This window comes from Bufo gargarizans, chromosome 5, assembly GCF_014858855.1.
Source record: "Bufo gargarizans isolate SCDJY-AF-19 chromosome 5, ASM1485885v1, whole genome shotgun sequence".
NCBI lineage: Eukaryota > Metazoa > Chordata > Amphibia > Anura > Bufonidae > Bufo > Bufo gargarizans.
The window spans coordinates 476,184,257-476,211,687 of NC_058084.1; the positions used below are offsets into that span (position 1 = coordinate 476,184,257).

Sequence of the window (27,431 nt, forward strand, 5' to 3'; positions counted from 1 at the left end):
ACCAAGGCCTTTCTTCCCCGATTACTAAGCTGGTGGCCGCCCTCTAGGAAGGGACCTGGTGGCTCCAAACTTCTTCCATTTGCACAAGCAGAATAGTGAGTGCAGCTCTGGAGTATAACACAGGATGTAACTCAGGATCAGTACAGGATAAGTAATGTAATGTACACAGTGACTCCACCAGCAGAATAGTGAGTGCAGCTCTGTAGTATAATACCGGATGTAACTCAGGATCAGTACTGGATAAGTAATGTAATGTATGTACACAGTGACTGCACCAGCAGAATAGTGAGTGCAGCTCTGGAGTATAATACAGGATGTAACTCAGGATCAGTACAGGATAAGTAATGTATGTACACAGTGACTGCTCCAGCAGAATAGTGAGTGCAGCTCTGGAGTATAATACAGGATCAGTAACACATGCACACAGTGACTGCACTATTTATGTAGATGAATTCTATATTGAATAAATAACGATTGCTGTTTCAGTTCCGCAGACAGCAAGAAATAACATGATCCAGTCCATTACCACTGAAACTCCTATAAAGACGCTGTCCACCGCCTCTGTCACTTACACCATAGTCTAATGAAAACATAACATTTATCACTGTTGGTGAAGACTCGTGTAGCGAGTCCGTGATGGCGGTGCTATTAGGCTGTTAGTGGGTAGTAATATTTCTTCAATAGCAGCATCACTAACGTGAAAAGAAGCGATCACAATCTAGAATGTGAGCCCCAGTAGAGAGCAGGGCCGATGTGAGTGATGACCCTCTCTGTACTGCGCTGCAGCATGTGTCTGCGCCATACAAGTGAATAAAATACATTTTTTTTAAAAAAATCTTAAAGTGCCCGAACGGGTGTGAATGGCAGGCAGCGAGGGCTCAGAGTCCACACAGCACAGAGTTCTCCAGGGTGAAGTCATAATGGAATCTGGCGAACGTCTCATCCAGGCTGTATACGGTGACCGGCTCCGGAAGTTCATGGCAGATGTTCTGTACCTCCTGAACCTGGGGGGCCAGGATAAAGGGGATGTCGTTCAGCAAGTCAGGACATGGTCGAGTTCCCTTCTGAGATCTGACTGGCCACCTTGGCAGAAGCAGAGTCATTGCTGTTCACTTGTGAGAAGTTTCCTGGCGGCATCTAAAAAGAAAGGTAGAATCAGGTGAGGAACGCACTAAATGCTGCACCAACTGCGCATCCTGATACAGAAGTATTCACACCAGCGTCCGTGAGATCAGCTACGGCCCGATTATAGGAAATCTACTAAATATTACCCCATCATTTATCTAATATCTCTGTCCAAACCATCGAGTGCTGGAGTCTCTGCATTTTACGGTAAAAATAATTTCACCGGAACAAAGACAGCGACTATTATATGCACCATCCCCGCGAACAACCGGGATGCAGAACCAAATTTATTACTGGGAACAGTTTTGGTTTCCTATTCATGACAGCTGAAGGAAATTCTGTCAAGTGGAGATAAATGGCTTCCCTCTCCGCACATGGAAGTAAACTACACACATCACACCCATCAGATACACACATTGTATCGCTGTAAACTGCGGGTAACAGTGACACCAAACATAACGTCCACAACGTGACTGATGCTCCAACTGCAGGGCACTCCCAACATGCCTTAGAGAAGGTGCATACTTCATACCTCGTCCTGATAGAGAACATTTCTATTGTGCTCATTGTAGCCTCCTGCTGTACAGAAATGTAAACCAGCTATAAGAGTGGGGAAGGGAAGTGACACGATATATCTGTCACACAAACAACTATAATACTGCTTACTCTGTACAAGAATACAACTACTATAATACTGCCTCCTCTGTACAAGAATACAACTACTATAATACTGCCTCCTCTGTACAAGAATACAACTACTATAATACTGCCTCCTCTGTACAAGAATACAACTACTATAATACTGCCTCCTCTGTACAAGAATACAACTACTATAATACTGCCTCCTCTGTACAAGAATACAACTACTATAATACTGCTCCTATCTACAAGAATATAACTACTATAATACTGCTCCTATGTACAAGAATATAACTACTATAATACTGCCCCTCTGTACAAGAATACAACTACTATAATACTGCCTCCTATGTACAAGAATACAACTACTATAATACTGCCTCCTATGTACAAGAATATAACTACTATATTACTGCTCCTATGTACAAGAATATAACTGCTATAATACTGCTCCTACAAACAAGAATATAACACTATAATACTGCCTCCTATGTACAAGAATATAACTACTATATTACTGCTCCTATGTACAAGAATACAACTACTATAATACTGCCTCCTCTGTACAAGAATATAACTACTATATTACTGCTCCTATGTACAAGAATACAACTACTATAATACTGCCTCCTATGTACAAGAATATAACTACTATAATACTGCCTCCTCTGTACAAGAATACAACTACTATAATACTGCCCCTACAAACAAGAATATAACACTATAATACTGCCTCCTATGTACAAGAATATAACTACTATAATACTGCTCCTATGTACAAGAATATAACTACTATAATACTGCTCCTATGTACAAGAATACAACTACTATAATACTGCCTCCTATGTACAAGAATATAACTACTATAATACTGCCTCCTATGTACAAGAATATAACTACTATATTACTGCTCCTATGTACAAGAATACAACTACTATAATACTGCCTCCTCTGTACAAGAATATAACTACTATATTACTGCTCCTATGTACAAGAATACAACTACTATAATACTGCCTCCTATGTACAAGAATATAACTACTATAATACTGCCTCCTCTGTACAAGAATACAACTACTATAATACTGCCCCTACAAACAAGAATATAACACTATAATACTGCCTCCTATGTACAAGAATATAACTACTATAATACTGCCTCCTATGTACAAGAATATTACTACTATAATACTGCCTCCTATGTACTGATCCTGTATAATACTCAAGAGCTGCACTCACTAATCTGCACATACTCATTCTGTACTGCCCCTGCTTTGCATCCACTTCACCAGCAGAATAGTGAGTGCAGCTCTGGAGTATAATACAGGATGTAACTCAGGATCAGTACAGGATAAATAATGTAATTTATGTACACAGTGACTCCACCAGCAGAATAGTGAGTGCAGCTCTGGAGTATAATACAGGATGTAACTCAGGATCAGTACAGGATAAGTAATGTACACAGTGACACTTTCTGTAAACAAACTTTATAATATAATAAATAAATGGACATACCCTTTAATTTGATAGAACAGAGAAGTATTCTCAGAATGGACAGTCACTGCACTCTCTCATGTGATCTGCAGGCTGCACTACATGTTTACTCCTCTATGCCATATGCACACCAGAACACTATGCAGAGCCCTCTCTACATAAGATTTCCGGGCGCCGCTGCTCTCTCGAACCTCACACTTTTCTAAGGGTACTTTCACACTAGCGTTAGTGTGATCCGGCAGACAGTTCCGTCGTCGGAGCTGCCTGCCGGATCCTCCGATCAGTGTGCCAACTGACAGCATTTGTAGACTGATCCGGGTGCGTATCCATCTACAAATGCATTGCAAGAACGGATCAGTCTCTCTGCTTGTCATGCGGATGGACGGATCCGTCTTGCAGTCTTTTTCACAGTTTTCCCGGTCTGCGATCCGTCCTTCAGCTTGTTTTGCAATACTGTATCCGGCACTAATGCAAGTCAATGGGAATGAATGCCGGATCCCGCATTCCGGCGACTGATCAGGCATTTTAGACGGACATAATACCGCAGCATGCTGCGGTATTATGTCCAGCCAAAACGCCTGACAGTGACTGAACGGAAGGCATACTGATGCAAACTGAATGAATTTCTATCCATTCAGAACGCATGGGGATATACCTGATCAGTTCTTTTCCGGCATTGAGCCCTTTTGACGGAACTCTATGCCGGAAAAGAATAACGCTAGTGTGAAAGTACCCTAATACTCATTTACCTTTCTAGGATTCCAGTGCTTGAGTGAAAGGCTCTGGGAAGTTGGCAGCCAACCAAAGCATCGCTGGAGACCCCGAGTATGAGCTCTGGGGCTACATTACCTGGTAGGGCAGATTGTAGGGTAGATCGCTGCTAGGAAATGGGGGTGTGGAGTCCCTCCGCTCAGCCGGGGTCTGTCCTGTACAAAAAATAACACAAAGAGACGTTCTCAGGGTAAATGCAAAATCTGATGTACAAGACGACTCCTGTAATCTGACAGGGGCAGGATTCAGAGATATTCTGGATTACTAGGAGGTATATACTGGTCACTTTAGAAAATGGGAATACCCGCTTAAAGGGGCATTAGATCAGTTAGCATTCTTCACGTATCTACAGAATAGAAGATGAAGGTTAGGTCGGGGGTCCTAACGCTGGGGCCTCTGCCTAAACCCCGGTGACGGTGCTTGGCTCTTTCTGCACACCCTGAGATAAGGATTCATACTCATTACAAATACGTGTGTGCACGGCCCCCCATGTACTGAATGAAACTTAAAAAAAGAAAATATTAAAGGGATTTGAGATCTCTCTTTTCAAAATGCAGCCCCCGAGGAGATCGTCCAAGTCCTGCTACTGGGAATCAGAATCGGGGAAGCTGCGCCAGTCAGGCTCTCTCTACAGAAGAATACATGCTGGCCACTCAGATGGGGTCCGCAGTCTAAATCGTCCACATACCCTAATAGGACATTGAGAGACAACCCCTTTAACTGGCGATTCAGACTGGTGGGCGTACGGGAGGTATGACCCCCCCCTGCACTCCCACAATCTGCTGAAAGAAGGGTTCTCCTCCAAGTGGCTGCACTGGGTACTGCAGGCAATAGATAGCGGTCATTTTAGCTTGAGTGTGGAAATAAGGAGCGGTGCCTTTAAATGAGGGTTTTTTTGGGGTTGATCTATATCATATTGAGTAAAGTAATACAACTCTGATATACCATTTGGCTTCAGGAGAAGTATATAGTGGGCTCAGCATGCATGTTGGTACTTGCATCCCTGGATCCGATGAAAGCTGTAATGGCACCGGACTGGGTTAAAAGCAGAGTGTGCTTGGCGTGCAAGCTGTGCCTGCGCTCCCTGGACTTTGTGTGGCTGTCATGGCCCATAACAGGTAGGAACTAGTGTTAGGGACCACTCATAGAGGCGACCTTGACGTGGTGAGTGGCTTATTACGCTTTGGCCAAAATGTACACCAATGCCTTATCCAACATCCAGCATAAAGGCAGGGCAGAGTGCTGGTTACAGAGTGCGATTGCATTTTGTGTTTTTGTATCTGTATTTCGCCATAGCAATCTGCACCTGCTAGGGGTTGTGCGGGCTGAAACCCCCCACAACTCTGATATAGTTTGTGTTTCGGTTCCTCACCATTTTAAAACCTCTGCTCGCTGTCAGTGAATGGCCATTCATAGGCTGGACAGAATCGACACGAGGGCAGGGCTCATTATAACGTATCAGAGCCCGCTCTAGTAATGAGCCCCGCAGCTCCGTGAGCGGCACTGCCTGCTGCGGGAGGATGCCAGCTTGTTAGCCTGCTCGCTCAGGGACTGTAATGTCTGCTCCTCCTGACAGTGGCCCTTTAAGTATAGTCTCATGTATACATTCCATAATAAGCCCTGCCCTCGGGTCTGACGCAGGTTGGGCAGTTAGCAGACAAAACCGTGACCCCGACACATACAATGCAACGCAAACACAGATGCCCCGCCATCCCGCTCCAGCAGGACTGTTCTGGTGTCGCCTGTCAGCACCAACCCTATATACACAGTCACAGATTTCACCTCTTAGGCTCCAGATTTAAGTGCAATTCAAGTGCAAAATCTCCTCTACGAGCTGAGAAAATTTCCCGCACGGATTTTGACTTTAAATTTAAAAATTTTCCCCGTTGACTTCATCCGCAAGTAATCCGTGGTAGCGGAATCCATAACGGAATTCTTAGATAATCCGAACCTAGTACACCGAACTTGAAACCAAAAGTTCGCTCAGCACTAATTACTAGCAGTTTGCAATGAAGGTCCACATGGGTGTTACCAGTTTGGGGGGGGGTGCTCTTGCCCAGTCCGACACTGGCAGGAATGATTGGATAGTGTTAGACTGTGCAGTATTGCCCAACCAACTGTAAAACACCCAGTTGGACCTTTATTCATTTGCTTCTAGCAGGAATAACAGAGGAACGGCACAACAGAGTGAAAAGAAGAGATGCTCCAGAATTATCACATGGGGAATGCAAGTAGGTACTAAAAGAGACTTGCCAGGAACATTTTTACAAGATAAATGCTTGGTTACTTGCAGCCACCACTAGGGGGAGCTCACTGCATACTATTTTATTAGTAAGTTTAATGTATAAATAGTGAGCTCCTCAGCTCCCTCTAATGGTGGCTGCATGTAGATAAGAGTTTATCACTCAGGGGTTATCCTATTTGGAAAAGCCATTTTCTAAAAGATAACCAACTAGTGATAACCCCGATTTCTGAACCAAACGACGGCCACTGCAGGAGAAGTGCGGTATTACAAGGCGCTCATCCTAGAGAAGGATCTAGTACACCGACTAAACAATGGCTGGGCAGGGTTCCCTGCATTATTACATCCATGCTCCCTAATAAAGTACATGGATAGGGGGCGTATTATGGGAGAAGCCCCTTTAAATCTGTCTATGCAGAGGATCTGGAGCTCTGTCTCAGTGGAAAACAGGGAGCAAATAGAAATAACGCCCCTTTAAGCTTGACGTGACCATAAAGTCATTGGGTTTCAATGCTGAAGAAAGAAACGGCCTCTGCCTGGGATTATACTATAGGTAAATCCGCCAACTACTTCAAATTCTTCACACACAAAAAAAAAAAAAAAAAAACACATTCACATCGGAAAGTGGACAAATAATCTGCAGCTCATCGGAACGGTTAATCTCCGGATCAGACGTCTCCGAAAGAATTTATTTAACATTAGGCACATTTGTTTGCAATCTGCGTTGATTAGCTGGGATTAGTTTATACTGTATCTGCCATGCTGGGGGAGCACATATGGGGCGGCATTATTCATATATCCTGGGACTATTATAGGGGATCATTTCGGCCCATGGGTGACCAAGTAATATCCGGTCCTGCGGAGTCCTGAAAAACGGGGGCAGCTCTCCTCCCAGACTAACAGACTGGGCTCCGATAAACCATACATCATCAAAAGGGGTAATCTAAAGCTTTCTACCAACATTTCAGCTTCAATTTTCATAGAGTGCCTCTAGACTTTACTTATTGTAAGGTAAGTGCCCACAGGTAGCAAAATAAACAGGCACTGGCATCCATAGAATTTCCAAGATAGCAGTTCTGCCCTCTCCTGCGCATGTTCTCCAAGTGGTCAGCGCAGGCGCAGATGCAGGATATCCAGGGAGGCGAGAGACACCCCGCATGTGCGCTGACAAGTGCATGCAGAGTAGAGGGCAGAAGTCCTATCTGGGAAATTCTATGGATGCCGGTGTCCACCACTGCCATATTGGAAAGGCTATGGATGCTACTTTACACCGCTACCCATGGGGATCGGGGAAGTGGGGGGGGGGGGTTGACAACCATATGTGGATAGTTTGGAAGCGATTTAGCAGCTTCTCATACCTTTACACACTAGTGTAAGGCCTCATGCACACGACCGTTGTTTGGGTCCGCATCCAAGCCGCAGTTTTTGCGGCTCGGGTGCGGACCCATTCACTTCAATGGGGCTGCAAAAGATGCAGACAGCACTCCATGTGCTGTCCGCATCCGTTGCTCCGTTCCGTGGCCCCGCAAAAAAAAAAATAGACATTTCTGTGGACAAGAATAGACATTTCTACAATGGGCCGCCTGTTCCGCAAATTGCAGAAGGCACGTGGGCGGCTTCCGTGTTTTGCGGATATGCAATTTGCAGACCGCAAAAAACGGAATGGTCGTATGCATGAGGCCTAAAGCTCATGCTGCGAGAGGGAGGAGGAAGGGGAAGGTCAGGTTACAATCTGTGTATCCGAGACTCTGCTGTGAGAGGGGAGAAAGAGCAGCCAAGAGGACATCTAATACACTGCTGGTGGATCTCATAGAAATCAATGGACATTCATGTAATGCACGTATGATTCGGGTGGCTCTCCGTCTGAATACAGTAATAAAGGAGGCTCCCGACCCCTCCATGCAGACAGTACCACATCCAAAACCACAAATCTGTTTTTCTCTCAATGACATCAGTAAGGAAAGCTTCAGGAAAACTGTGTGGCGACGTCCTTCATGCACGTCTCAGTGTCTACACGTACGGGCCCGGGGGCCGCTGCCTGCCGTACGGGTCTATAACGTGCCGGGTTAGAGGACGTCTACATTTCTGAGTTTATGTTATTACAGAAACGCGTTAAGGGGTGAAGCAGATGATAAAAAGTTAATATGTCCAATTATTTCAGCTATTTCACATGGTTCAGCTTAGTACGCTGCGGTACGTTTCCAGTGACAGTGTCATCGGATCCTTAATCACAGGGCGGTATTTCAAGAATGTCATTCCAATTTAAGGTGAAAGGTTTGTGACCTTCGGTAAAACGGCCTTGGTGTACGCTGCTCTGGCTGCACACATTAAAGGGGCTTTCCGATCGGTGGGGGTCCGACACCAGGCACGGTATTCTCCCTCCACATCAAGCACAGCGCCGTGCACTGTACAGTGACTGTGCTTGGTATCGCAGCTCAGCCCCGCTCACTTCAATGGGGCCGAGCTGCGTGTAGGCCATGTCACCGATAAATGTGACATCACATGGACTAGGCAAAGCTACTGCGAGCGCCAGTGCCTTCTCAAACAGCTGATCGGTAGGGGTCCCGGGTGTCGGACCCCCACCAATCAGATACCGATCACCTATCATCAGTATCAAAGTCTCAGAAAAAAACCTTTAAAAGGTGTATTCTTCATCACATACAATGGGGGCATATCGCTAGGATATGCTCCTATTGTCTGATAGGTGCGGGTCCCACCTGTGGAACCCGCACCTACAAAGAGAACGGAGCGGGGAGAGCTGTGGCTGGAGAACCCTGGGTTTCCCGGGGTCTGCCCACCACCAAGTGTTGCTCCCATACAAGTGAATGGGAGCGCCCTGCGCACGCGCGGCCCCCTGCTCCCATTCATTTCTATGAGGCAGATGAAAATAGGCTCGTCTATTTTCGGCGGCTCCATTGAAATTAATGGAGGGCGGCTGCACATGCGCAGTGCGCGCTCCATTCATTTTCCCTGCTCCTTTCTTGTTGTAGGTGAAGATCCCAGAGGTGGGACCCGCACCTATCAGACAATGGGGGGGCATATCCTAGCGATATGCCCCCATTGTATCGTATTAAAAGGGTATATATCCATCTTGGACAGTTATGGAATATCCATCTCCAGAACGGGGCTTCCCAACCACCGCCCCGGACGGAGCCACTGCGAATGGAGGGGTGGACGCACATGCGCTGCTTTCATTCCTATAGGAGTTCTGAAGAAAATAGCCGAGCATATCTAATAGGGGGGGTCCTCCTTTAGTAGGGGCATTGACAACTCAATCATTTATCTCGATAGAGAGGGTGGGTCATGATACTAAATAATAGGAGCAGCTGCTACTGTACCAAAATCACACACAAAAAAAAAAAAAAAGAGGAATTGTGGATTTAAAGGCTGAGTTCATACATAATAAATAACAATAATAAATATTATATATACTTATATTATTCTGATCAGTTTGGGTGCATTCAGACGACCGTGCCATGTTTTGTGGTTGGCATGGATACATGGATATGCCCATTCACTTGAATGAAGTCTACAATCCGCACTGCAAAAAAGTAGTGCACCTTCTAGATTGCAGATCAAGTGAATGGGGTCTGCACCCATGATGCGGTGCACAGACGGTGCCTGTATAATTCCCTTAATAAACCGTAGCCAGTAATCTAGCCGCCCTTTCTCCTTCCTCATAATACGTCTGTTTCCTTTTATTTCTTGCCTTCATTCAGCCCCCGTTGTGCTCCTCGCCATTCTTCCTCTTGCTCATTAGATGGGTTTACAATATACCCGGCTTCAGCCCTCGCTACATCTAGTAGGAGGCCTTTTACTTTGGCCCTAGTCTCGTTTACCTCTGTAATTAGCACCCCCCTGTAGTAAAGCCTTCATAGTGTCCCAAACTACGAGCTGGGGTGCCGAGGGGAGACTATGCATAAAGAACTCCTTCAGTTTGCCCCCTATACCCGCCACATCCGCCAGCACATTAAGCCATACCATGCATCCCCGCAATACAGGAGGAAGGAAGCTGGCTGTGATGAGCACAGGGGAATGGTCCGATATTCTACAGGGAAGATATTGCATGTCCGGAATTAGTCATCCCATCGCGGTGTTGCCCAGTATTAACTCTATCCGGGATAGTGACCCATAAGTACTTGGGTAGCAAGAGTACTGTTTTATCTACAGGTTCCTCAACCTCCAATAATCCAGCAGGAGGGCCTCCTGCAATAATCTCCCAAATAGGGTAATTTCCCCAGTCGTTGGTTGGATATTAGGGCAGAATCTATCTAAAGCCGGGTGAATTACATTGTTAAAAGTCCCCAAGTAATATTACCGGGATGTCTGGTAATATGTCCTATATACTCCCCGCTGCAGTCTGTTCTAGCCATACTCTCCCTTTACAGGACCCTGTCAGCATACCATGTTAACCCTACACAACAATCCCCCGCACAATCATGCCCACGTACACTCAGTCTCATTGTGTGTGATCGTGGTACTTGCGCTTGGATGCGAGTCTGTTTATTTAATCCTCCCGGTTCCTGTCTTCTCTCAACTGGCGTTCATGCCGATCCAGCCATCTCATCGCCTCTTGATTCTTCAAAAAAGCTGGTGGAACCTAGGGCATCCACCCTAAGTTTTGCTGCATTGAATATGGGATGTTGAGTGCCCTCAAGCGACGCTTTACGTCCAGAAATTCCCTTCTGTACCTCTAGGCAATAATCGGGAAAGAGCGACACCTTGTGACCATTGATGGAGAGTTCAGGCAAGTCTGTAGCTTTTCTAAGAATAATGTCTCGATCTCTATAGTGTAATATCTTCATTAGTACAGGCCGAGGTGGCGCGCCCGGTGGTAATGGGCGAGTTGGGACTCCGTGGGCTCTTTCAACAGCGAATAGTGGGGTCAAAGTCTCCGCTCCAAACTTTCCCTTCAGCCATGCTGCAAAGAATTCCGTGGGGTTCACCCCTCTACCTTCTCGGGCCCCCCCACCATCCGCACATTGTTCCGGCATAGACGGTTTTCTCAGTCATCTTGCTTGGCCGCCACTGAGTCCAACCTTCGTGCATGTTCCACTACACCTCTTGAGTGGTTGTATGGCGTCCTCTACCAGGGCTATTGTGCATTCAGAGAGTTTCTTTAAGTCGTGTCTAACAATGGTAATGTCCTCTTATTGCTCCCACCTGTACTGTAAGAGTGTTCAACGATTTGCCAGATTTGGCGATAGCATGCATTACATCTTTAAGGGTTGGCTACTCAGAGTCAGATTCCTGGGTCCCCAAATCCCACATCTGCGACACGTGTCTGCAAGACGCTGGATCAATTGGGGCTACATACTGCCTCATTATCGGAGTCCAGGCCTGACATCTTGTGGAGGCACCTGCTTCTTGCGAGCTCCTTTTGCAGCTAGTGTTGAAGTCGAGCGGGCATATTTTTTTCTAACTTTGCCGCGGCCTCTCATTGCTTCTCCACTGCGCGGCCCAGGAGTTGCCGATCCAGCGACATCTTGAATGTCCTTATCAGCACCTTTCGTCCCCTTTTTCTTAGTCATGGCAAGGTGGTATTGTACCAGGGGGATCCTTAAGAGGTCAGGTGCAGGGTAAGTACTTTTTCAGCGAGGGGATTCCGAAATTTCTGGATAAAACATCAGAAAGTGCACGGGAGCTCAGCAGACAAGCGGCCGCTCACATCCCTGGCCAGCCACGTGTAGTCTGATCCTGCGGTCATATCCTGCACGTCCTCTACTGTTGGCTAACCTATGAAGTGTGCGCGTTAGCACCAAGTAGAGTCTGTTCAGCTCCGTTCGGGTCAGTTATGTGCCCGCTCCAACACTTCCGTTATTTCTACTGTTCTGCTCACCTAATAGAGCAGAACAACAGAAATATTGGTATGCCTTAGGTGTAAAATGGTCTGAACGGGCATCCATGACGCTTGTATAGGCATTATTGCGACCTCTGGTTACCATGGAGATGCATAGTCCACACAGGAGCTGGAGAAAATGAAAATGACGGGAAATTTTCAAATTGAGATCTGTTAAAAGTTGCTTTGTTTAGGCTGCGAAGGTGGACATCGCCTTTAAGAAACCACTGAATGGATTAGGGTAAATGGACACTGTCCGGTCTGTGCCAGGGAAGATCAATGTGCAAAGCCATTCCTTTCCTGGACAAACAGGTTCTAACAATGTAATAGACTGCAACACAAACAGGAGCAAATCTCTGCCTCCACTTTCTTCGACTTGCACAATGCAAACTAGGGCCAGATGTCTGCCGCTTATAGTAGAGGGGGAGCGTTATATGACAGGCAGCCGGCACCAGTCACACAAGAGGGGCGGCCGGCACCAGTCACATATGTGGATGTAAACGTATCCAAAAGTTTCTCGGCACCAAGTAGTCAACATGGGGGGCTAGGATATGCCCCCATTGTCTTATAGGTGCGGGTCCAAGCCACCACCTTGCTGGGCTCCGTTCTCGATATAGGTGCGGGTCCCAGAGGTGGGACCCGCACCTATAAGACAATGAGGGCATACCCTAGCGATATGCCCCCATTGTCCATGATGAGACAACCCCTTTAACCACTTCAGCCCCGCTAGCTGAAACCCCCTTCATGACCATAGCACTTTTTACACTTCGGCACTACACTACTTTCACCGTTTATCGCTCGGTCATGCAACTTACCACCCAAATGAATTTTACCTCCTTTTCTTCTCACTAATAGAGCTTTCATTTGGTGATATTTCATTGCTGCTGACATTTTTACTTTTTTTGTTATTAATCAAAATGTAACGATTTTTTTGCAAAAAAATGACATTTTTCACTTTCAGCTGTAAAATTTTGCAAAAAAACGACATCCATATATAAATTTTTCGCCAAATTTATTGTTCTACATGTCTTTGATAAAAAAAAAAATGTTTGGGCAAAAAAAAAATGGTTTGGGTAAAAGTTATAGCATTTACAAACTATGGTACAAAAATGTGAATTTCCACTTTTTGAAGCAGCTCTGACTTTCTGAGCACCTGTCATGATTCCTGAGGTTCTACAATGCCCAAACAGTAGAAAACCCCCACAAATGACCCCATTTCGGAAAGTAGACACCCTAAGGTATTCGCTGATGAGCATAGTGAGTTCATAGAACTTTTTATTTTTTTCACAAGTTAGCGGAAAATGATGATTTTATTTTTTTTATTTTTTCTTACAAAGTCTCATATTCCACTAACTTGCGACAAAAAATAAAAAATTCTAGGAACTCGCCATGCCCCTCACGGAATACCTTGGGGTGTCTTCTTTCCAAAATGGGGTCACTTGTGGGGTAGTTATACTGCCCTGGCAATTTAGGGGCCCAAATGTGTGAGAAGAACTTTGCAATCAAAATGTGTAAAAAATGACCGGTGAAATCCGAAAGGTGCACTTTGGAATATGTGCCCCTTTGCCCACCTTGGCAGCAAAAAAGTGTCACACATCTGGTATCGCCGTACTCAGGAGAAGTTGGGGAATGTGTTTTGGGGTGTCATTTTACATATACCCATGCTGGGTGAGAGAAATATCTTGGCAAAAGACAACTTTTCCCATTTTTTTTTATACAAAGTTGGCATTTGACCAAGATATTTTTCTCACCCAGCATGGGTATATGTAAAATGACACCCCAAAACACATTCCCCAGCTTCTCCTGAGTACGGCGATACCAGATGTGTGACACTTTTTTGCAGCCTAGATGCGCAAAGGTGCCCAAATTCCTTTTAGGAGGGCATTTTTAGACATTTGGATCCCAGACTTCTTCTCACGCTTTAGGGCCCCTAAAAAGCCAGGGCAGTATAAATACCCCACATGTGACCCCACTTTGGAAAGAAGACACCCCAAGGTATCCAATGAGGGGCCTGGCAAGTTCATCTAAATTTTTTTTTTTCACAAAGTCTCACTTTCCGCTAACTTAGGACAAAAATTTAAATCTTTCATGGACTCAATATGCCCCTCAGCAAATACCTTGGGGTGTCTTCTTTCCAAAATGGGGTCAGTTGTGGGGTGTTTGTACTGCCCTGGCATTTGAGGGTCTCCGCAATCATTACATGTATGGTCAGCATTAGGAGTTTCTGCTATTCTCCTTATATTGAGCATACAGGTAATGAGATTTTTTTTTCCGTTCAGCCTCTGGGCTGAAAGAAAAAAAATGAACGGCACAGATTTCTTCATTCGCATCGATCAATGTGGATGAAAAAATCTCTGCCAAAAAAAAATAAAAAATGGAGGGGAAAGGCGTCTGCCAGGACATAGGAGCTCCGCCCTACATCCATACCCACTTAGCTCGTATGCCCTGGCAAACCAGATTTCTCCATTCACATCAATCGATGTGGATGAATAAATCATTGCCGGGATTATATATATTTTTTTTTTTATACAAAGTGTTTGCCAAAGCATAGGAACGCCGCCGCCTCCTCAGCTCGTATGCCTCGGCAAACATATCTGTTACTGCAGAGGAGAAATCTCGTCTTGCAGCGCCGCATACACCGACTTGCGTGTAATCTGACAGCAGCGCAATGCTTCTGTCAGAATGCACATCGGTGCTGCAGCTAGTCGATCGGTTGGTCCACCTGGAAGGTAAAAAAAAAATAAAATGAAAAAACCAGGCCGCAACGCAATAATTTTATTAACTTTGGAACAGAACATATAAACTTTAACTTTTTGAACTAAACATTAACCTTTTTGCTTACTGGTGTTTTTTTTTACCTTTATAGAACAAACCTCTCCTTCCCCATGGGTCAATGTGCAAAGCGCAAATCGCCCAAAGATGTGGCGAAGTGCGTTATGCACTTTGTCCCAGGTGAAAGGAGAGGTTTGCAGCAGCTGTGAGTGAATGGGCCCTAATAGCCCTGTGTGCCTGTCCTGTGAGATGTGATCCCTATGCTAGGTGTACCTGTGTGTGGTACTTCCGGAAACACTCCCCTAAGCATAGGGCAGGGTGGTCCGGACAGTCAGGACAGAAATAGCGGGTGTCACGCCTTATTCCACTCCTGCTACAGACACAACATCTTTTTCGGGGTGACGGTTGGGTTGAGGTACCAGGAACGACATTGGGGAAATGTCGCTCGTGTAGACGGCTAACTACACTGGTGGATGGGGCCACGGAACCTCCTGGGTACAGGAGGTTCTCGATGATCTCTTCCTGAAATTTGAGGAAGGATCCAGTTCTCCCAGCCTTACTGTAGAGAACAAAACTATTGTACAGAGCCAATTGAATAAAATATACAGACACCTTCTTATACCAGCGTCTGGTGCGTCGGGAAACTAAATACGGAGACAACATCTGGTCATTGAAGTCCACCCCTCCCATGTGAAGGTTATAGTCGTGGACTGAGAGGGGCTTTTCAATGACACGGGTTGCTCGCTCAATTTGGATTGTCGTGTCTGCGTGAATGGAGGAGAGCATGTAAACGTCACGCTTGTCTCTCCATTTCACCGCGAGCAGTTCTTCGTTACACAAGGCAGCCCTCTCCCCCCTTGCAAGACGGGTGGTAACGAGCCCGCGCGACTAGTTCGCGCGGTACCACAGGCGCCAATCCGTTCTAGAAACAAATGCCTAAAGAGGGCCACACTTGTGTAAAAATTGTCCACATAAAGATGGTACCCCTTGCTGAATAAGGGTGACACCAAGTCCCAAACTGTCTTCCCACTGCTCCCCAGGTAGTCAGGGCAACCGACCGGCTCCAGGGTCTGATCTTTTCCCTCATAGATCCGAAATTTGTGGGTATAGCCTGTGGCCCTTTCACAGAGCTTATACAATTTGACCCCATACCGGGCGCGCTTGCTTGGGATGTATTGTTTGAAGCCAAGGCGCCCGGTAAAATGTATCAGGGACTCGTCTACGCAGATGTTTTGCTCTGGGGTATACAAATCTGCAAATTTCTGGTTGAAATGGTCTATGAGGGGCCGAATTTTGTGGAGCCGGTCAAAAGCAGGGTGGCCCCTGGGACGGGAGGCGGTGTTGTCACTAAAGTGCAGGAAACGCAGGATGGCCTCAAAACGTGCCCTGGACATAGCAGCAGAGAACATGGGCATGTGATGAATCGGGTTCGTGGACCAATATGACCGCAATTCATGCTTTTTTGTCAGGCCCATGTTGAGGAGGAGGCCCAGAAAAGTTTTAAGTTCGGAAACTTGGACTGGTTTCCACCGGAAAGGCTGGGCATAAAAGCTTCCCGGGTTAGCGGTGATAAATTGTGTGGCATACCTGTTTGTTTCGGCCACAACTATGTCTAAAAGCTCCGCAGTCAAGAACAGCTCAAAAAATCCCAGGGCCGAACCGATCTGAGCTGTCTCAACCCGAACTCCAGACTGGGCGGTGAAAGGGAAAACTACAGGTGCGGCTGAAGTTGGGGACTGCCAATCAGGGTTTACCAGCACCTCTGGGATTCTAGGGGCTCTACGGGCACGTCTTTGCGGTGGCTGCGACGGGGTCACTACTGCTCGTGCCACCGTACCAGCTTCAACTGCCCTTCTGGTGCTCGCTACTTCACCATGTTCTACGGCAGTGCTGGTACTAGGTCCAGGGAGGGCTGGGCTGCTGGTGTATGCCTCACCACGTAATCCGACAGCACCAGCCCCACTCTGCTGCTCTTGAAGCGGATCCTGCGCAACCTGCGGTCTAGCGACACGGGGCCGGGTACGCCTGGTGCTATCAGGGACCTCAACCTCCTCGTCCGAACTTTGGGTCAGAGAGCCACTGCTTTCTACAGGTTCATATTCTGACCCGCTAGATTCATCAGATGAGGGTTCCCACTCCTCATCCGACTGGGTCAGAAGCCTGTAGGCCTCTTCAGAGGAATACCCCCTGTTTGACATTTTGGGCAACTAAATTTAGGGGTATTCCCTGAGACTACCCAAGAAAAAAAAAAGCAAGCCTGTCTTACAAAGGGGAGGCTAGCGAAGTACCGGAGGCCGGTGGGGCGGGTGTGGGCGAACGCACGTGTTGGCGACCGATCAGGCCTGATCGGGCAAACACTGCGTTTTGGGTGGAGGGCGAACTAAAGTGACACTAATACTATTATAGATCTGACCGTGATCAGTTTTGATCACTTCCAGATACTATAAAAGTACAAATGCTGATTAGCGATACGGAGAACAGCCTTAAAGCAATATGCTATAGCAGCAACACAGGCATCCTCAAACTGCAGCCCTCCAGCTGTTGTAAAACTCCCACAATGCCCTGCTGTAGGCTGTTTGGGCATGCTGGGAGTTGTAGTTTTGCAACAGCTGGAGGGACGCAGTTTAAGGATGCCTGCAGCAACTACATAAGGATTCTGCATGGCAATGCATGACATTAACAGATAAGGTATGTTCACACTGTGTATTCCGTGTCAGAAGCTGCTATGGTTTCTCACTTTGAATGCAGTGGACCCGCTCGCAGTTTAGCCCCGGCGTGGACACCCACCGTGGCGTCTGTCCAGACACTGCTGCTTGGCGAGGTCTTCGCTTTAAAAAACTGCTGGCTGCTCGAACGGCAGCGCTGCACACAACGGAAAGGCGGACATTACGTGACTACCCTGTGAACGGGAGCTTATGGTGGTGACGTGAAAACCTGCAGCATGTGCTAAAATCCGCGCAGCACTGGTTGCAAACTTTAACCCCTTAATGACCTGATATTTTTCCTTTATGCCTCTCTGCCCTTCAGCAGCCATAACTTTTTTTTCTCCAACATTTTTCATGGACGCTGCCGCGTCTTTTTTTTTTTTTTTTTTCGCAGTTTCGTTATTTTTCTCTGAGCCATAACTTTTTTAATTTTCTCCCTGTTTTTTAAAGGGACAAGTTGTATTTTCTAATGGCACCATATAAAATGTGGTGGGAAGCTCAAAAAAAAAAAAAAAATTCCAAATGGCGAAGTGGTTAAAAAATAAAATAAAACACTATTCCACCACAGTTTAATTTGTTTCATTTGTTTACTCCCAGTCTTCCTGGAGCCATAACCTTTTTATTTTTCTGTTCAAACACCCGTATGAGGGCCCCTGAAGTGCAGGGAGAACAGCTGCCCACCCTCTGTTCATTGCTTACCACATTGCTCTGAAAATGGCCGAGCGCTGGCTCTGCCATTTCCAGCAGTCCCATAGCAGTGAATGGAGAGCAAGAAGCGCATGCGCAGTGTGCTTTCCCTCAATTCATGGGCCCCGCACCCATCGGACATCTTTAGCATATCCTAGCGACATGCCATCAATGTCCCAGATAGGAAAACCACTTTAATGTACAGACAGCCAAGAGGACCTTAGTAGAAACCTGACAAATGGTCACACACTCAATATCTGACGGCTTAACCCTTTCGCTTCCAAGGGTTTCTAGACATTTTGCACCTCTGGGACAATGGGCTCATGCACACAAACGTATTTTCTTTCCTTGTCAGTTCCGTTTTTTTTTTTAGGACAGTATGTGAAACCATTCATTTTAATGGGTCCGCAATAAAATCTTAAGTTAATCTGTGTCCGTATGTCTGTTCAACAAAAAAATACAACATGTCCTATTATTGTCCACATTACGGACAAGGATAGGACTGTTCTATTATGGGCCAGCTGCTCCGTTCCGAAAAATATAGAATGCACATGTATGTTATCCGTATTTTTTGCGGATCTGTTTTTTGCGGACTGCAAAATACACATACGGTCGTGCGCATGAGCCCTTACCCATAACTTTTTTTTTTCTAAAAGCAGACATTCAGCACGCTACACACACACACACACACACACACACCTTCATGCAATTTTGATTCAAAATGTCATATTTATAAGAAAGAAAAAAAAAATGTGTAAAAGTGGGACTCAAACAAAAAATAAGACGCACAACACCTCCGAGAAATAGAATTTCAAGAGTTCACACACACCACTTATCACTATGTCTACATAAATAAATAAAAAATAAAATAAAATAAATCACCCAAATCTGGTACTAGGGCGCTTCCACACAGTTCTTTTTATTTGGGGGGGTTTGCTACTAAAAAAAAAAAACACTTGAAATTTTGGCACTTTACACGCTTTTTTTCAGTGGCGTTTTTTTTGTCACACAATGTGTTATTTGCAGATTTTTTATTTTTTCAAAACAAAAAAAACAAAACACCCAGAGCATGCTGCAATTACAAAAAACAAAACAAACACATGCCAAAGGAAAAGTCACAAAACTATTTGAAAGTGAAACTACAAAATGCAGTGTTTGCAGGGCGTTTTAGAACATCTGCATCTTTTGGTCCCCAAAATAAAAAAATAAAAAACTTGTGTATAATCACTGTTAGGCCTCATGCACACGACAATATTGCTTTTTCAGTGTTTTGCGGTCCGTTTTTTACGGATCCGTTGTTCCGTTTTTTGTTTCCGTTGTGTTTCCGTTTCCTTTCCGTTTTTCCGTTCCGTTTTTCCGTATGCCATATACAGTATACAGTAATTACATAGAAAAAATTGGGCTGGGCATAACATTTTCAATAGATGGTTCAGGAAAAAACGGAACGGAAACGGAAGACATACGGATGCATTTCCGTATGTGTTCCGTTTTTTTTGCGGACCCATTGACTTGAATGGAGCCAAGCACCGTGATTTGCGGACAAGTATAGGACATGTTCTATCTTTTCACGGCACGGAAATACTGAAATACTGAAACGGAATGCACACGGAGACACTTCAGTATTTTTTGCTGAACCATTGAAATGAATGGTTCAGTATATGTTCCGTATACTGAGCTCAAAAAACGTCCAGTATACTGAACGCAAAATACTGTCGTGTGCATGAGCCCTTAATGTGAGTATTCTGTGAAAAGTATTTGTATGCAATGAATGGGTCAAATGAAGGATTATTATAATATACTGACAATAAAAAAATAAAAGTTCATCACTTGTATAACTTCCTCTCTGGTAGCGCCCCCTGCTGTTCATCCAGGTCCACCTTCTCCTGCATTCAGAGGTGACATGCTCAGTTGCTTCTCTGTGCTCCCCCTCAGTGCTGGTGTAGTGATCTCCTAGTGAAGACCCCACTCATTCATTCACCCCTTCATTTAAATCCATAGCATTACATAGCTCCATCTCTCTCTAGACCGGACATCCTGTGCAGAGCTGCAGTAATGCTCAGCGGATAACCCCCTTGAACACCTTCAGGGATTTTCAATTTTTCCATTTTCATTTTTTACTCCCTGCCAGAGCCATAACTTTGAAATGTTTTATTCACATAGCCGTACAATGGCTTGTTCTTTGAGGGACAAGTTGTACACAAATCTGCCACAGTTTTTGTTAGGGCACATGCACACGACCGTATGCATTTTAGGGTCCGCAAAAAATATGGATGACGTCCGTGTGCATTCCGTATTTTGCGGAACAGAACAGCTGGCCCCTACTAGAACAGTACTATCCTTGTCCCTAATGCAGACAATAATAGGACATGTTCTATTTTTTTGCGGAATGGAAATACGGAAACGGAATGCACATGGAGTAACTTCTGTTTTTTTTTTTTGCAGACCCATTGAAATGAATGGTTCTGTATACAATCCGCAAAAAAAAAAACGGAGAGGACACGGAAAGAAATTTAAGATTACACTTACCGGTAATCACTTTTCCATAAGCCCATGACAGCACCCTTGAGAGACCGCCTCCATCCAGGACAGGAAACAGGAACTTTCGTGGAGAGCTCATAAGGAGGAGCATGGCCCCGAGACCACCAGTTAATCGCAAGAACTTGTCCTAGACCACACTCTTCTCCTTTTTTTTTTTTTTTTTTTTTTTGTGTATAATTATATATATATATATATATATATATATATATATATATATATATATATATATATATATATATATATATATTATATATATATATTTTTTTTTTTTTTTATTATATATATATATTATTTTTTTTTTTTTATTTATTATATATATATATATTTTTTTTACATTAATTCTATACAGGGTGGGAATAAACCCGGGTGCTGTCATGGGCTTATGGAAAAGTGATTACCGGTAAGTGTAATCTTAAATTTCCCTTTCGCCCATGACAGCACCCTTGAGAGACGATTAGAATAGAAATTCCTTTATTTCTTAGGGTGGGACTACCGCCTGGAGGACTTTCCTACCGAAGGCTAGCTGTTCTCTATTGCCTAGGTCCAATCTATAGTGACGAAAGAAGGTGCCAGGCGACTGCCATGTGGCTGCTCTACAAATCTGCTAAGGTAGCGTCAGCCCTTTCTGCCCAAGTGGTGGAGACTGATCTTGTGGAATGAGCACCAAAACCCCCCCGGGGGAGCCTTTCCAGCTGAAGAATAGGCCAAATTAATGGCTCTCACGATCCATCTGGAAAGGGTTTTAGAAGAGGCTGCGAGACCCTTATTTTTCCCACTAAACTGAATGAAGAGTTTTGAGGTTTTCCTCCACTGACTAGTAACCTCTAGATAATGAGATAGGCATCTTTTTACATCTAAACAGTGCAGTTTTTCCGCTTTTTCATTTCTCGGATTTTGGCACAGGGAAGGAAGGATAATGTCCTGCGTTCTATGAAACATAGAAACCACTTTCGGTAAGAAGGAAGGGTCTGGTTTAATGAGAACCCTATCATCTAAGATGTTAGTGTAAGGAGGCGAGGTAGAGAAGGCCGAAATCTCACCAACCCTCCTTGCTGAGGTAATTGCCACAAGAAACGCTGTTTTGAAAGACAAGATCTTTATAGGTAACTGTTTAAGTGGCTCAAAGGGAGGTTCTGTGAGGCTAGTGAGGACCAAGTTGAGGTCCCAGGGGGGAATAGAAGGTCCAGATATAGGCCTAAGCCTGCTGATGGCTTTAAAGAATCTTCGGACCCACAGGTGGCTAGCGATGGGAGAATCAAAGAATGCACTCAAAGCGGATACCTGTACTTTAAGAGTACTTGGCCTCAAATTTTTTTCATGTCCAGCTTGCAGAAAATCTAAAATCCTACACATAGGTGGGGGATTTAAAGGATTCACCGGATCCTTGGCAAACTTCTGGAAGGTGTTCCAAATCCTGAGATAAATAGAGGAGGTGACATCCTTTCTGCAGGATAGTAAAGTGGAAACTACATTCTTGGAGAGTCCTCTACTTTCTAGGATTTCCCCCTCAAGAGCCATGCTGTTAGGTGTAACTGCTTCACACTCGGATGATTGACTGGTCCTTGGGATAGAAGATCTTGCCTCTCCGGGAGAATCCAAGGGTCCGTCAAGGATAGCTTCCTCAACAAGGTGAACCAGGTTCTTCTGGGCTAGAAAGGAGCAATTAAGATCACTGTCGTTCTTTCTTGTCTCAACTTCTGTAAGAATCTTGGAAGAAGTCTTAATGGAGGAAAGGCGTAGAGGAGCTGGTTCGGCCAGGGAAGGGAGAAGGCATCTATCCCTGTTGGTGAATCTCTCGCGCTGAGGGAAAAGAAAAGATGACACTTTCTGTTTTCTCTGGTGGCAAATAAGTCCAGATGAGGGCGACCCCAAAGTCGAATTATTTGATCGAACACCATTTGGTTCAGACACCATTCCCCCTGGTCTAGTGTATTTCTGCTTAAGAAATCTGCCACCTTGTTTTCTGTACCTTTTAGATGTATTGCCATAAGGAACGGAACAGAAGGAATTATAAGGGAAAAGATATCCGTTGTTAACTGCATAAGATTTTCTGATCTGGTTCCTCCTTGTTTGTTCAGATAGGAGACAACTGTGGCGTTGTCTGAAAAAACCTTTATAGATTTTCCGTGTAGTAAAGGAAGAAACTCTTTTAAGGCGAAAAAGACCGCCCTCAGTTCCCTCATGTTTTGGGAGTCTAGACTCTGCTCTCTTTCCCAAACACCTTGTCTTAAGTACCCTTGGCAACAGGCCCCCCAACCGGAAGGACTTGCGTCGGTGGTAAGGGTAACAAAATTTTGTTGGATCCAAGGGAGCCCCTGGGACAGGTTTGCAGGATTCAGCCACCAGTGAAGGGACTGGATCACTTGGGGGGTGAGTGTGAAAGGTGTATCTAATGGGCGGAGGGAACCCTGCCACTCCTTCAGAATTTGCCACTGTAGGGGTCTGGAGTGAAGATGGCTCCAACTGACCGCTGGTATAGTGGAAGTCATTCTGCCCAAGACCGCCATTGCTTGTCTGATAGTAGGGTTCTCTGTCGATATCAGGCCGCAGTTGTATTAATCTCTGAATCTTGTCCTGGGGTAGAATACAGAGTAGTTTCTTTGAGTCCAGCATCATCCCCAGAAAGACACAAACTTGGGAAGGTATTAAATGGGATTTTTCTCCGTTTATTTGCCAGCCGAGGTCTTCTAGGATCTGCACTACTTTTTTGAGGTGTACTTCTAGAATGGATTTTGACTCTGCTACCACCAGGAGATCGTCTAGGTAAGGAATCACTAAAATGTCTTTTTCCCTTACATGAGCCATGACTTCTGCCATGACTTTCGTGAAAAGTCTAGGAGCTTGAGAAATCCCAAAGGGAAGGGCTGTATATTGTAGGTGCTGGATGTGACCTCCTATAGAAACAGCGACTGAGGAATTTTTGACAGTCTAGCCGAATAGGAATGTGGTAGTACGCATCTCTTACGTCTATCGTAGCCATGAAGCATCCCCTGAATAGATGTCTTACAACTGATTGGATCGACTCCATTCTGAATTTTTTGTAAGAGAGGAATTGATTTAAATCCTTTAGATTTATAATAGTTCTGAATGTTCCATCCGGTTTGGGGACCAGAAAAAGGGAGGAGTAAAAACCCTCGCCCTTCTCTGCCTCCGGCACCGGAATTAGAACATTTTTTCGAAGTAGGGATGCAATCTCTTGTTGTAAAGCTAGATTTTTTTCCCGGATTTCCTAGAAAATTCGTGATTTTGAATCTGTCCGGTGGGTGGGAGACAAACTCTAGACAAAACCCTTCCTTTATAACGCCTAAAATCCAGGGACTTGAGGAGATTTTTTCCCAGGCGTAGAGGAAGAGAGAAAGTCTGCCCCCCACGGGAGAGAAACCGTCATTGCTGTGATGGTTTAGAGGTTGAGGAGGATTGGGAACTGAAGAGGAACCCCTTGCTTTTCCTATTCTTGTTGTCAGCTCTGAAGTCTTTCCTCTGCCCCCTAAAAAAATCCTTCTTGTTTTTGCGAAAAAAACGTTGTTTTTTCGGGGGTCTGGAGACAGGGAATCCTTTTTTATTGTCCGAGGCTTTATCCAAAAGGTCGTCTAAGACGGATCCAAAAAGATAATCGCCCTGACAAGGAATTGCGCAAAGCTTATTTTTAGATCCAGTGTCTCCCGACCAACCTTTTAGCCAAATAGCTCGTCTGGCTGAATTTGAAAGAGCAGCTGACCTAGCATTTAATTTTAAAGCATCTGCCGATGCGTCAGAAATAAAATCTACTGCTTTAAGTAGAGTGGGGAAAACGGTTAACAATTGATCTCTCGGGGTCTTATTCTGGATGTGAGATTCTAATTCTTCTAGCCATAATTTCAGAGACCTAGCAGTGGATGTGGCGGCAATATTTGGTTTGAACGCTTGAGCTGAGGTCTCCCAAACTTTTTTTTAGGTAAACCTCTGCTCGCTTATCCATAGGGTCTTTAAGAGAACCCAAGTCCTCAAACGGAAGGGCCGTTTTTTTTTAGATTTTTGCAACAGGTGCGTCCAATTTAGGAGGTCTGTCCCAGTTTACTGAGTCTGCCTCGTCAAAGGGATATTTCCTTTTCACATTTTTTGGAACAAAAAATTTTTTATCGGGTCTTTTCCATTCCTTCTGTATTAAAAACTTTATATTCTCGTTTACGGGAAATACTCTAGATTTTTTTTCTGCCCGAGATCACCAAACATGATATCCTGAACGGATCTTGGGTCTTTGGGTTCGTCTACTTTCATAGTCGCACGAACTGCTTTTAGTAAAGCTTCCGTATCATCCGGGGAAAAAAGTGGCCTGCCCGTGGATTCTTCATCCTGGGACGAGTCTGGGCTATCTAGGATTTCTCCTGTATCACTATCCTCTAAAGGATCCGAGTCAGATTTATTAGCCGTGCTTGATCTGGTTCCCAGGGAGGTAGAGGCTACAGAGGGAAAGCTCTTTTTGAAATCTTTCAGGGAATCCGAGACCTCCGTCTTCACCATCTCCCTAATACTCTGCAGAAGGGATGGGGACTCCTCCTCCACTAGTTTCTCAATACAAGATTGACATAGTTTTTTCAACCAAGAGGGGGCCAGTTTCTTTTTACAGACGGCACACTCCTTCCCTCTGGTCTTTGAAATTGCCTTTCTAGGGCCCTCTTTTGTAGTCTAAATGCAGGAAGAAAAAAGAGGGAAAGGAGATTTAGCCTAACTAAAAAGGAAATAAATGGTGGGGAATGATCCCCCTTACCCCACCAGGAGTACCGGTCTGCTCTCATGACCCTCCTGTTGATCGGCGCGTTGGGCACTCTCCTCCTCCATACTGCTGTGGGATAGAGTGACTCCCCGGATCCAAGAAATCTGGCTTCCTTCAGGCTGGCTGGCTGGCTGGCTGGGCTGCTGCTGACCGTGCGCCTGTGGGTCCAATCTCCTCGGTCGGGTCCTGCTGGAAACCCTCTGCGGCCCAAGTAGGAGAAGGCACTTCCTACTTCCGGAACGCACGCCACGTGCGTTCCAAAAAACCGGAAGTCTCTACCGAGACCCGGATCTCGCTGGGATCGCGAGATTTTGGTTCCCCCTGCGCGAGGTGAGAAGGAGGCCCCGGCCCGCCTGAACACTGTCAGGAAGGACCGGCGTGCCGGACGCACCTCTCGGTGAGCCCGGGACTGCAGAGTAGCGGCCAGCGCAGCGTAAGCCAGACCCCAGCAGCAGACACCAGACTCCGGCCGGCGGCTCCTAGAGGAGACTTATGCCGGAACAGGTAACCCCACTTACATAAATTCCTCCGGGGCCCTGCAGCCTAGCTTTTCTCCTCTTCTCCACGAACCGCTTCTGTCTAGGACAGGAAACAGGAACTGGTGGTCTCGGGGCCATGCTCCTCCTTATGAGCTCTCCACGAAAGTTCCTGTTTCCTGTCCTGGATGGAGGCGGTCTCTCAAGGGTGCTGTCATGGGCGAAAGGGAAAATACGTTCATGTGCATGAGCCCTTATGCAGTAAAGCTGACCTGTTCCCTTCATTCTCTGGGTCAGAACAATTACAGCAATACCACATTTATACTGTTTTTACTGTGTTTTCATACTGGGGGAAAAAAAAAAACAGAAAATTTTTTTTTTTTCTTTTTAGCTCATGTTCTGACCCACATAACTTTTTTATATTTATGTCTAGCAGATGTATGAGGGCTGATTTTTGGATCTGTACTTTTCAGTCATATCATTTTGGATTGTGTATGACTTTGTTCACTTTGTATTATTTATTTTTTTGCAGAGGTTAAGTGGCAAAAAAATGTTGAATTGCCCATTTAGATTTTTTTCCCCTCCTTTACACCATTTGACGTATGGGATAAATATCTTTATATTTTAATAGTCCACTTTCACGTGTGGCGTTGCCTATGATTTTTTCTCTGGGCTATCGCTGGAATATAAACAGCTTCCCCGGTCTCAGCCGGGGGGAGCCTGCTACGGGCGCAGGAGCCCGCGGCTCCCCCATCTTCACCACTCAGATGAAGTGGTCACTTTTGACCTGAGTGGATATATATCTGTAATCGGCATTATCGCCAATCGCAGACATTAGCCCCGAGTCTATGCTGTGTAAAACAGCAGAAACCTCATGGCTATGCGAGAAGGTGCTATTTTTAAAGACGGGACATGATTTAAAGCCAGATTTTTTAACAAGCCTTGGGACATGATAAGGAAATACAGCCAAGCCAAATATCAATCCGCTATACGAGTATCTGCAAAGCTCATATATGCCACAAACATCTACATAAAAAAGAGCCTCCACACTCAAAAACGCTAAAACAGACGCTAAGCAATAATTAGCCTGGAGTGGGGCAGAGCTCCTGCTGCAGACAGTTGCCAACAGTCAGATGGCTTCATGGAGAGCAGAGTGGGTGATTTTTTATATTTTTTTTGCAGTGGTTACACTATTCAGCATCATAAAATAACCCGTCCAATACATAAGAAAATGACTCTCCTTGTGACGCACTGGCTCCATAGAAACCTATGGGAAGGTGACAGTATAGATTTCTATACTTCCTTTTAGGACACGGGTGAGTAGGGCCGACACATAACCAACCCTCCCATCACGTGACTGGAATTGTCACATTTTTCGTGGAAGATTTTG

The 27,431-nt window shown here is 45.3% G+C and overlaps 1 protein-coding gene across 1 annotated transcript in view; it reads right to left on the reverse strand.

Annotated features, from left to right (window-relative positions):
* Positions 1 to 422: 422 nt before the first annotated feature.
* Positions 423 to 27,431, reverse strand: part of UMAD1 (UBAP1-MVB12-associated (UMA) domain containing 1) — a 31,750-nt gene continuing 4,741 nt past the window's right edge. The window contains 3 exon segments of the mRNA XM_044294357.1: positions 423 to 1,043; positions 1,045 to 1,137; positions 4,108 to 4,184. Of these exon segments, the coding sequence (XP_044150292.1) occupies positions 879 to 1,043; positions 1,045 to 1,137; positions 4,108 to 4,184 (335 nt within the window). The 3' untranslated portion in view covers positions 423 to 878.